The sequence below is a fragment of the Alosa alosa genome, chromosome 23 (assembly GCF_017589495.1).
Source record: "Alosa alosa isolate M-15738 ecotype Scorff River chromosome 23, AALO_Geno_1.1, whole genome shotgun sequence".
In the NCBI taxonomy this organism is placed as follows: domain Eukaryota; kingdom Metazoa; phylum Chordata; class Actinopteri; order Clupeiformes; family Clupeidae; genus Alosa; species Alosa alosa.
Genome location: NC_063211.1, coordinates 24,872,526 through 24,885,072, shown reverse-complemented (window position 1 = coordinate 24,885,072; position 12,547 = coordinate 24,872,526). Strand labels below are relative to the sequence as shown.

Genomic DNA, 12,547 nt, shown 5'->3' with positions numbered 1-12,547 from the left:
GTTTCCTTTTTTATTTGTTACACAATATATGTTGAAAATAACTTACTTGCGTTAAAAACAACAACTTGTGTTTTTTTTTTCTAACACATCCCTGTGTCCAGACAGAGACAACACATTTGTTTTAAGAGTGCATCATTATTGTTATGGTTGTCATTTATCCCGATCAATGACATTAGAATAACGCAAAAGGAGAAGAGCAGGGCTATGTAATAATATTATACTATTGTAACACTATTTTAAAAAGAAAACTTATCGGGTTTTTTTTTCAATGTCTTTATTTAGGTTGCAATCATAAAATCAATACAAGCATACAATATGTAATTGCCTCCACCTCAATTACACCTGGGGTGCGTTTCCCAAAACCATAGTTGCTAACTAAGTTAGTTGTTAGTTGATTTTTATCTAACTAAGTTAGCAACTTTGTTGGTTGCAATGCAATTTCCCATTGCCAACCAAGTTGCTAACAGGTTAGTAACTATGCTTTTGGGAAACGCACCCCTGACCCACACCTCAATTCAGACACAGTGACTGACCACTTTAAGCCCTATAATTATTCAATTGTTATAAATAAGTCCCTTCAGGGCGAAGCCAGACCCCTCCTCTGGCGTGTTGGGGTCCGGTCTCGCTCACTGTCGGGATTTATTTTCCCAACAATGACCAGCATTCTATACATTATCCCTTACATATTACTTTATTAACTAACCATCTGCTTAATAAGAAAAATCTTAAATGACTTACACAGCTCAACATATGTATCTAACAGTGACTGACTTTACATGTTAGTTTGTAGGATTTAACAGAAACATCCCAAGTCAAGTTAAAGGTTCTGCTTTTCTGCTCAAAGTATTTTCCGTTTCCTTCTTATTTTCTGACAGAAATCAAATATTGACCTAAACTACAAAAAAATAAAAGCAGTGAAACAATGAAGCACTCAAACACAGAATAACCATATTTGGTTGCAAACAAACACCAGCTATTTAAATGAATATTTCATAGATAAGATACAATTCTTTTTTTTAATCTAAAAATGACATTCAAAAGTATTTTATATGCTATATTTATATGCTATATTGCTATATACAAGTTAGGACAGTCACAACAGCACTTTTTTCAGGATGAAGAAAAAACAAAGAAAAAATAATGACATCTGTGTCGGTCTGTAACTCGGTGTAAGACCCTTAAAGAGCTCGGAATATTGGAATATCGGAATATTGGTATATTCCTATCCGATTGTGATTTGATGCCTCTAAATGCAATATGCATTTGAGACCAGTTCTGGAGTTGATCTGTACTGAATATGACCTCATTCTTTTAGAAGTGTGAACACAAAGTATCCCAGGCCACGTTGAAGAACTGCCTGATCAGCTGACTGTCTCTTGCATAAAATGATCTCATTAGCACGCCAACAGCCTCATTAACAAACAAAGAAAGCCCCAGCTGTGGTGCAACTGGCTGGGGCACCTGCACCGTATGTCGGAGACCCGGGTTCAATTCCCGCCCCGTGGTCCTTTCTGGATCCCACCCCAACTCTCTCTCCCACACACTTCCTGTCGCTCTCCACTCTCCTGTCTGATTAAACGCATGAAAAGCCCAAAATATATATATATATATAAAAAGTGCTGTTTTTCTATTTTGAAAAACGTCCACAGATCTGCCTCATATTAGCAAATGATTACTGTACAAATATCACATTGTCTCACTGACAGTGTTTCTAAGGAATTAAACCCTAATGAAAGGTTGCCCGAGCCTGTATACCACACCCTTTCATCAGAAGTACACCAATCATATTGGTCAATGGTTTAACTGACCATTGCCATTTCTACAGGCTATGTCTGTAGGCCACAATGTTAAAATGGTCTGTTAATACAGTCATTTTATCTATATTATTTACATGATCTGAACTGTATTGCTCGAAGAAAGATCAAGATTGAGCAGTGTGCTGTGCTGCAAGAAACCCCTTGTTAACTAGCATGCCATTCAGTAGAGTGCCATACCTCTGCCAACGCCCAACAGCAAAAGCAAACGCCAAATTATAATCCACTCCAAAATGGAACAGGTTCTACCTTGGCCCACACACCTTTACACCATGACTCAAGAAAATCAGGCCAGTAATGTTTACCTACCTACCAACAAACAAACAAACAAATGAATACAGCTGAAAACATAACCTTCCTCGTACAGGTCATGATAGAATAATTGTCTGATTAGAAAATATACTGACACCTGTTTGGCGATTTGTTTTGTTTGTTTTTCATGTGCTGCACCAATCAACACCGTTGATATTTAAAGCATTCCATAATTACCATAATTACAACATATTTTGGAACACAAAGCTCATAAACTATAGCCTGCAATACATTATGCAGTTCAGAACTGAGATAAAACAAAAACCTCTGCCAGTATACAATGTAAAAAGGAGATAAGAAATACACACCAGTTGATCACTAACTTTGTCTCAATCTCATTAGCTGTCACTTTTGTTTAGATTTCAATCAAAATGGGCATTTAAAAGAAGACCAGAAACAGTACTCATGTCTCTGTTCGCTACTTAGTAGCAACCAATAATAGGTTTGTTTCATAGAAACAACTTACATCTGCTCCATATTAGCAAATGATTACTGTACAAATATCAGACTGTCTTACTGACAGTGTTTCTAAGAAAATAAACCCTAATGAAGGGTTATCCGACCCTGTATACCACGCCCTTTCAGGATACAGCGCACCTGCAAGGAAACATAAACACATTGTAAGTAAATGCAAACCAGGGTCACTGCTAGACTACGTAGCTTTACAGATGTAATATCTTCGACATTGTGCCTCAGGACAACAGTTCAAATTACAAATCTAGGCCGACAATGGCCCAACCGCCGACACAGCTCCATACTATGCAGGAACTATTTCAGGAAGCAGTTAGATAGTAATTGTTTATAATGCATGGCCAGTACTGTCACCATATCCTAACCCTATTGAGGTTTTGGAGGAGCAGCTTGACCATGTGGTGCGTAAGAAGTGTCTATCAAGAGCCAATCCAACTTCTGGGAGGTGTCCAGGTGACAAATCTTTACCTTTACAAACTGACAAATTGTGCCTATGGTCTAGGATCTTTATTTCTTGAGGTCACCGAGTAACAGTACTAGTACAAAAAAAACCCCAAAACAATCGGTTTTACCTAGCTCAAGTTTCTGCAGCAGCTAACAGTTAGAGCTTCCAGGCAGCTACGGTGCTGCACTCTGGGGGCATGTTTATAAGCCCCCATGATCATGCCCCCAAAGTGTAGCACTGTAGCTGCCTGGCTGATTTAGCTGTTGACTGCAGCAACTCAAGCTAGGTAAAACCGACTGTTTTCGTTTTTTCGTACTGACAGCACTCGGTGACCTCAAAAAATGGAGATGTATGTAAAGAATTACCGGATTTCTCCTGTAAATAAGACACTACACAATTAACCGATTATTAAACTAGCTAGTAATTAATTTAATAGCTGACAACTAATTGATTTATCAATGAATTGCTTCATCTCTACTATGGTCACCTCCTTGCATTGCTCCTCTGCACAAAAGGTGCTATACAAATAAAGACTGGTTGATGGACTGAACTAGAAAGCCAAAGGTTTGCTAGGCGAATGGAGGAATCTTGCTTTGACAAAAGTGACTACATTTTCTATTCATTTTATATCTCCTGTTCATACTCATGTGTGTTTTCGTGGAAAAAAGGGACAGGGACATTTTAAGTGTCCCCAAACAGTAGTGCATATATATTGAGTGCACATAGACAGGCAGACAGATAGACAGACAAGCAGTGTGTTATGTGTACATCATTGCCCACCTGATCTCCTCTCTCTCCCTCTGGTACCAGTTGAGCGGGTTGCTCATTCTCCAGATTCTTGGCACTAGGGTCCGCTCCTCTACGCATCAGCAGCCTCACAGCGTTCACCTGCGCTATGCGACCTTGTAGTGAACTCGCTAGGTGCAGCGCTGTGTTTCCATTATATGCCTTTATGAAGAACAGAAGGAGAGTGGAACTTAGCAAAACCCATGGGGTCCTAATCTGAATGATGGGAAAAGGGCAAAGTCTTAAGCCTAACTAAAGCTAATTTAATAACTAGACAAAATGTATTTGCTAGTTTAACACTGTGGGCAAGACATTAAAAGGCAAACATCGATGAGCATAATGCTTCCATATGTCACATGACAGCTATTTGTCATGCGTGAGAACTTTGCTTGCTGACAGACTTTGCACTTTGTCTGCCAATGAAATGGTTGTTTATACTTATACACTTCTCTGACAACCATTATGATCACACAATAGCTAATCTCATGTGTCTCACCTTCAGGTTAATGACTGACAGTGACTGTGGCTGGTCAAGAAACAGGCTTAGCAACTCCATATTGGCTTCTTCAGCAGCCATGTGCAGCACTGTGCGTCCACTTTTAAGATCCTAATGGAGGCAAATCACAAAGGCCGTGTTATGTGTAAGTCAGAAGGAATTGGAGTTTGTTTTCTTAAATGGACCCCTGAACACTTATATCACACGACATTGTCATGACAACTTATGACCACTACATATTTATGACCAAAGTAACATGTGGGGGAAACAACAGTTTTCACCTTTGCCCCACAAGAGGCACCCATAGCCATCAGCGTTTGAATGCATTCCTTCAACTGCTTTCTGTTTTGCGCTAATCCCATAGATTGCAGGGACATCGGATCGCCACTCCGTTCCAGCTCCTGAACCACAGCATTGTGAGCCAGGACAGCCACGTGTAAAGGAGTCAGGCCTGTGGGAACAGAGTGGATCAGTCACTCGGGTGCTATCAATGCTAATCACACTAACAAACTGCATATATTCACTGTGTAGAATGGGAACCATCATCAACACCCTCCACATCACGACTCACCATTATAATTCATGACTTCTACATGAACCTGCTGGCCATTGGTTTGCGTGGATTTCTGTATGGCCTAGAAAAAAAAAGCCTGGTTTTAAACATATACTGCAACCATGCGACAGTTCACTCATAATACATACATATGCATAATGTTAAAAGTATCCAATGCAGTTTCAGGGTTTTTTTTGCTATTAGGCTCCCCCTGAAGTTGTGGAGTATTTGTATGTTACACCAGTATGGCAGTCATGGCTAGCACCCTTCCCCTTGACCTGAAAACGCATGTGGATTTGTTTATAAATTTAATCTCCAAAGAGCCATATCAACTGATAATTCGTTATTCTCCGGGTCAGGGGAGAGGAAGCTGCCAGACTGGTTCTCCGTAGACACGTAGGCTGAGGCTGCGTTAGGTGCGGCATAACAAGTTAGTTCACTATCAAAAATACTTCGAAGCTTTCAATTTACCAACACAGCTTTCTGCTTCATTGGTTTGCTTGCCTTTATAATGGTAACCTAAACTGTTCTACACCACTACTTTGAATGCTAGTACTCTCAATTTTATTCACTCTAAAATACTAATTCATGTAACTAACATATGCTGCTATATCATTCTTTGCCTGTTTTTCTATCCAGTAGTTATGACCTGAATAGCAGTTAATAATTAAGTGCTGAGTTTGTCAACAAGTTAATAATAAGCAGGCAGGTCTGGAACTCAAATGCTGTGTGTAATGTAATTAGACCTGTTGTGCCTGAAAAGGGGAATGCCCTTCAGCTTGATTCCAGTGCTTTGAGGAAGTGAATATCGAATCAGCAACTGAATCAGTTATGAGGAAGTAATCCAAAGAACCAAAGGACAAGTTGTGATATGCAAACAATTCACACGCTTGTGTCAATATGTAATGGTCTGAAATGAAAAATCTTCTCTGGAACACCATGACAAAACAAGCTATGAAACTAGATAGAAGTAAATAATGCACACAAAACACATATATTCACATACAGTACATGAGAGGAAGAAAGAACTGTACAAATCCAATTGAGTTGACTAATTCCAGGAGATCTTCTACATGTTAGAGGCTATACTTATTTTTCAATACTTTATTTGTAAATAAAGGTGCAGGAGAGGATAAAGGTGGAGGAATGATATACATAACATCTCATCTCACTCAGCGTGCATCACTAGTAAAAGGTTTGATAGCAGAGTGGCATTGCCTCTTGCTGCATTTAATGGGCCTGTCCTTAAATACTCAAAATAATTGAAGATCAGTCAATTTAAGACCAGTCAAAATTCTATGGATGTTTGGAGAAAGCTAAACATGATTCTGTGTTCCCATTACATTTAATGCCACAAACTGTAGCATAGCAGAACAGGTCCAAGTATAAAAAACTGGCCCACTGATAGAGCTCAACCGTAAAGTCACACCTGATAAGAACGGGCTAAGACAGAGTCTGGTACGATTAGAAGATATGAGCACAAACATAACGATCAACAAACTGTTGGCTGTTTAATGTCATAACCATGACGACCATGGAACAGATCGGTCAAGATAATGTCAAACATATTTGATTGAATATTGCATCAGCAATGGAAAGAATCCCAAATCTGTTACCCAAACGTACAATTCCAGGTGTGACTGAACACTAGCTATAGCTATTGTTGAGTCCCTCAGACTTCCCATGATTGTCATGAGCGTCCCGTCCTTTCAAAAGTGGGCTAAAAAATCAGGAGGTCTGTTCCAAGCTTAAAGAAGAATGACAGAAGACATTCTAGAATCTTTAAATTCTAACTGAAGCGTTCACAACTAGCCAGTACTGCTCTTGCTGGAAGACATACATACTAAAGTGCAAACAAAGTGTGTGAAAAGAGGGTGGGACTTACCTGTATAGTATGCACATGACCCTTTTCTGCACATACATGCAGCGGGGAGCGTCCCCAAGAGTCCCTCGTGTTCACCTGGGCACCCAGACTCAACAGATCCTGAGTAATGAGGTGCTGATTTGCTGCCACACTCACTTGAAGTGCACTCTGAAAAACACATTTCAGGTTTAGGGCTGGGAAAGAAAAAGACAGAAGTTGAAGACTTACACATGCAATGAACTTTTAATTCTTATCCTTGCATTGCATGACTCAGTGGGATATGTAAAACAGGTCAGGAGGAATGATCATTGATGAATGTCAGCTTATAGCAATTTCAGAGGCTGAAGAATTGGCTCATCAAATGATGTGGTAACACTGAACAAACATGGGCATGTTTTATGCAACAACTGCTGGTACCATCTTAAAGCTATTTTTTTATAATATTTAGCCATGTGAAGGACAGGTAAGCTGTAAACTGTTGTTCCAACTGACAATCTACAGTACACTATGTGCGATGAAAGAATTCATTATGGTGAAAATAATACATTGAAAATCTATCTTAATTCTAATTCCAATAGAAGTCTGTCAAAATACAAAAAAAAAATGCCAAGTGCAGCGGTGTGACAATCTCTGTAGTTGTGCCACATATCACCTGGTTGTTGTGTTCTTTCAAGTCTAGCATGCCGAAATTAGCCATCTTCTTTGCCAACACATAGGCCACAGCCCTCCTACCCTGTGCCACGGCAATGTGGAGGTATCTGTCAAAGACAAAAGAAACCATTGGTCTGACAATTATTGATATAACCAGGCTTTGCTAAAAAAATGCCCGGACCTATGAGCCCTCAGCAAACCTATGAGTTGTCCATAGAGTTCAAAAAGGAGGCCTATACGACAGGTTCTAAAGAAAGGGTTTCAAGAAAACATCAATTTAATGTTTGTAATACCCTACAAATCACTACAGGGTCAAAGTTTAGCTTCCATGGCGCTGAAGTCAGGTGCAATCACCTGCTGAAATGGCATTATAATGCACAAATGTAACAACATGCAAGGGAGGAGTCGAGGAGAATAACTATTTGCATTCATGCACTCATAGGTCAACTTGTGTTGTGCAAAGTCACTGTGGAACAGGTAAAGGTCATTTTCATTTTTGGATGTTTTGTTGAACTTATGTCTTCTGAGCCAATCATACCATAAGGAATTCCGAGTAAAACAGAGGTGCGTTAAAGGTGGTGGCGAACATGTTTCATGTTCTCTGAACGGTTAAATCTGAACGATTTGGTGTCAACATTCCATTGTAACAGTAAATGCATTGTTCTCTTCGTCAAGTTCACGTCCAGCTCCACTGTATGTTCAGTGTTGGAAGGGTTACTTTCAAAACGTATTCCGTTACAGAATACAGAATACATGCCCAAAAATGTAATCTGTAACGTATTCCGTTACGTTACTCAATCTGAGTTACGTATTCTGAATACATAGATTACTTCCACATTGAATTGCATTTTATAAGTGTAGGAATGCGGCCATCAAATCCTGCTTTAATAGGCCTACTAAACAGGCCTATTCTGGTGTGTTCTTCTGTTCCAAATGGCTGAAGTGTTAGGCCCACATAAGAGAATGTAAAGTCAACTAAGCTACCTGATACAACTTTAAAATAGCAAGGTGACCACTAAAACTACAGCAGGCAACTAGGCTAATTAAAACAAACAAAATAAATAGGCTACTTTAAAGGAGAATTCCGGTGTGATATTGACCTAAAGTGTATTGAAACATGATACCGAGTGTGAACGTGATGTCTCATAGCCCATCTCGACTTGTCCCCTGCACTCCAAAAAATTGGCGCTAGTTAGCCGATGCTACCAACAGCTTTTTCAATAGTGGTGCTTCGCATCGGGCTAGCCATGCAAATAAATCACTGTTTTACACCCATTTACGAGGCTCAATGTATCTCCACACTTCATTGGTAGACTTCGAGGGCCCTGACATTTAAAAACGAGACATTGAGAACTTTGAAAAAGCATTGGTAGTTTACTTACAAGACGATTTATACAGACAGTATCTTCACGGGGTTTAGCTTTTGCAGCCATCTTGAATTTAGTCACGATAAGTCGAAAGCAACGAGTAAGAGTGAACAGGTATGATAAGGGATCAGATTCCAAAAATAATTCAGTGGAAATGCATGGATTCCAGTTGCTGCTACTGGAAGAAACTGGAATCCATTTTAGAGTTAACAAACTTATGAAACAGAGAAGTATCGTCATGTAATCCATTGATTTCAACAATGTAACTGTATTCTAAATACCAATTATTTAACTTGTAACTGTATCGGAATACAGTTACCTACTCATAATTTGTATTCTGAATACGTAACGCCAGTACATGTATTCCGTTACTCCCCAACACTGTGTATGTTCGCCAAGAACTACCTCCTCAGACTGAAGTGAAAAACTCAAGGCAAACAGAAACCTGTTTGCAAACATTCCCAAACGTTCGCCTATGTTTTGGAATTTGAACGCACCTGTAGTGATACACAAGGCAACTTTTTAAGCAGGGTTGCTGGGCAGTGTTAGTGAGTATTGCTCTTCTGGCACATTCCCATTGATATTGGACAATATTTCAATATTTCTTTTGAGAAAGATAATCATCAGAGAAAATTTTCATGATAATCCTATAGAGTCCTATAAGGCTCTAAATGAATCTGTTACATGGTTGCCTAGCAACATTGCCCAAAATGTTGCCTCATCTATCATCAACTTAAGGGGAAACACAAACATAAATAGTGGCGTTTTGTAGTATGTTAAATAAATCTCCAATAGATTGTTTGTGTATTTTCTGTGTCCGTCTCAGTCTCCTCAGCTATACTCACGTGTCACCGTCCTCATCCTGTGCGCTTAAATGGTCAATGGTCAGTCCGGCCAGTTTCTCCTCCTCCAGCTGGATCTGCCAGTGGAAGAAAGACATTTGGGTAGACCTCTCCTGGAGTAGTGGCGGGGACCGGGGGATCTCAAACTGGAATGGAGAAGACCAAGTCCTCTCAACACTTTGAGCCTGAGAGCTTGGGGCAAAGAGGGAGTTGTAGGAACTGGCAAAGAGTGGGCTTAGGGTTTTGTTGTCCAGGACGGGAAGGGTGATTGGGGAGGATCCATCCTGGGGCACCCCAGTGTCTGTGAAAAGAGGGGTGCTCTGCGGCATACTGAACATGTGTTCAGACAGGGCTGGGCTCATATCGCCATGTCTCTGCTGGGTCTGGGAAGACAGAAAAAAAAGTTATTTTTATACTAAGAGGACAGAACAGAAAGAGAATCGAATATTTATTTTATTTATTTTTGTACTCTACACAATGACAAAGTTGAATCTAATCTAATCTTAACAAAATCACGCATGCCACAATTATTGCTACTAATTAGGCTTAGTTGTACCCAGTTATGAATGTAACTTTCCCTGTGCATAGCTGAAATAATTTAGCAAATGAAGTTATTATAGACGTGTGGAAAACTCCCTGCTGGACATAGTGGACCTACAGTACATCACTCCTCAGACTGATGGACTTCCCCATTCCTAGAAATGGACGAACATGAAATTCTGCTTACTGTTCACCAAAGATTCTAGAGCGGAGCTCTAGAGCGGCTCTGTTCTAGAATCTTTGCTGTTCACTGTGTGTGCCGCCATATTGCTGTGACGTCGACTAGACCAACTCAATCTACATGGATCTTGCCCGAGTGTCCGACTTAAATGGCCGTTCACTATTCTGAGTCGGAGGTTGTTCCCCCCCAACCCCCATGAGTACAAAGGCAAATATGTTTAACCTGGTCAAGACCTATGAAAGGAGTTATTTACCAATATGTTAGTGTGGTTTGTAGATGGTGTTTTACACTGAGTGGGAGCAAGCACGTCAGTGGACGGCCTTCTATTCACCTGCAGCATGGATGTCAAAACTACAAAAGAAAGAGGACATTAGAATGTGTGTAGCCTATGAGAAGCTGTGGCCTACTGTGGAATTATAATACAATGGGAGCTTGATACCAAAATCTTCTCATACCTGGGCACTCTTTTTCAAGTTGTTGTCCCGGTTGTGTCTGTAAGTGAAAATAAACTATTCAATACAACTTGTTAGCCCACCTACAAAATGAAAGATATTGGCTTAGTGGGAAAATGTTCACCTTTTCTGTGAAATGCAGCACATTTGACTTCTCAAAATCATACAGTTTACAGTGAATACAAATTAAATGCCTATCTCTTAACAATGTAACCACAATGGTTGATTAGAAGACTACACGTGGGATGGGGACATTTTACCTGGATGTCTTCACGAAGCCGTTTCTGCATTATTAACTCCTTTACTGTCTTCTTGACACGTACTCCATGGTAATTGACTTGCCCTGTGCCAGACAACGCTGATTTATCTGTTTGTACAAAGTGGAAACCATAGCCTAATCAAGCCTAGAATAATAGCATCATCATGCATTAACTGATAATAATAATAATAATAATAATAATAATAATAAAAACACACATACACACACATAAGTCGTTTGTCATCGTATCTTTTCTTACACCAAGAATACAGTCTATGCTCAAAAATCACCACATCATTATTGTTGTGTGGTCTACTGCTTCAAAAATAGATAGATAGATAGATAGATAGATAGATAGATAGATAGATAGATAGATAGATATTTTATTGATCCCCAAGGGGAATTCAAGTCCAAAGGGAAACTCAAGCCTAGACTGACAGTATCACTGACACTTCTAGGTAACTCTGGTAAATCCCCAATTTCACTCTTCGTTGCTTATTTTCACAAAAGCTATAACTGAATACTATTCCGGGGTGAATCTACACATTAAAATATAATAATTAGTCTTAGTATAATGTATCCTACCTGTGCTTGACGTTTTCTCCGAGTCGAAGACGTTCTTCCAAAGATCAGGAAGAACACGACGGTAATCATTTTTACTTTCTTCGGGAGAGAAATGCTCATAGATCGAAAAGGTTTTCACACCGGATGGTATAATATTGGTGTCCCTATCAAAGGGACCGGAATATCCGTCAGGGATCATTATTTCCACTTGTCTTGCGTCCACACTAGGCAAACTATCTTCAAATTGAGCAAAGCTTACTTCCTCAAAGTTCAAAACGCCAGGGAATTTCATACTATTAGCATAGGAGACTGAGTCAGACACAGTTGGTGTCAGCCTGCCCTACTAACTGAACGGACTGTGCCTGTACAGTTTAAGGAAATGTTCAACTCTGTGGTGCGTTCGACAACTCGGAACTTGGAATATTACGCAACGTAAGCAGAAATATGAGACTAATACATTTTCTCCCTGACACTTTGGTAGCTCAGTGCCTAAATGTGACACGCCTTAATGGCCACAAAGTGAAACACTGTAGACACTATATGTGCACGTCAAGTGATAGCAGGGAAATATGAAGATTAATATCTATCTAGTTTTCCATTTTAAGTATGTTCTCACACTGCTGTCACTATAAAAACAAAAAACCTCAATTTCACCCCTTATGTCTGACTTTGACCTTAAAACCCTTCTATAATTAACTGAATTATTTTGTTTTCTAAGCTGTATCCATATAGGTTATTTGATATGCATTTAATATTGTATAGCCTACTACTGTAATTCTCTTACTTTATTCGTTTTCTATTTGTAGGCTACCTGAGAATTATTCATTATTTAATTATTTTAGCTGTAAATCACTTTTCTAATAGCAAATATAAATATATATGCTATAAATTACCTTGACCTAGGAATTTATTAAGACCTGCAGAAACCCTGGTCTATCAGAGCGGCTATG

At 39.5% G+C, this 12,547-nt stretch overlaps 1 protein-coding gene across 3 annotated transcripts; it reads right to left on the bottom strand.

Moving 5' to 3' along the window:
• Positions 1 to 264: 264 nt before the first annotated feature.
• nfkbiz (nuclear factor of kappa light polypeptide gene enhancer in B-cells inhibitor, zeta) lies at positions 265 to 12,165 on the bottom strand. Of its 3 annotated transcripts, none has more exons than XM_048235498.1 (12): positions 11,619 to 12,165; positions 11,035 to 11,141; positions 10,778 to 10,814; positions 10,654 to 10,673; positions 9,605 to 9,984; positions 7,394 to 7,499; positions 6,763 to 6,909; positions 4,896 to 4,959; positions 4,606 to 4,775; positions 4,325 to 4,435; positions 3,823 to 3,990; positions 265 to 2,723 (listed from the first exon to the last, which is right to left on the bottom strand). In XM_048235498.1, exons 1-12 carry the CDS (start codon positions 11,887 to 11,889, stop codon positions 2,670 to 2,672), a joined length of 1,635 nt encoding a protein of 544 aa, XP_048091455.1. In that variant the 5' UTR covers positions 11,890 to 12,165; the 3' UTR covers positions 265 to 2,669. The 3 variants fall into 3 exon arrangements, with proteins under 3 accessions (XP_048091455.1, XP_048091454.1, XP_048091453.1); XM_048235497.1 differs by having other exon boundaries at positions 10,576 to 10,673; positions 11,035 to 11,117; positions 11,619 to 12,164; XM_048235496.1 differs by having other exon boundaries at positions 10,576 to 10,673; positions 11,619 to 12,163.
• Between the last annotated feature and the right edge of the window lie 382 nt (positions 12,166 to 12,547).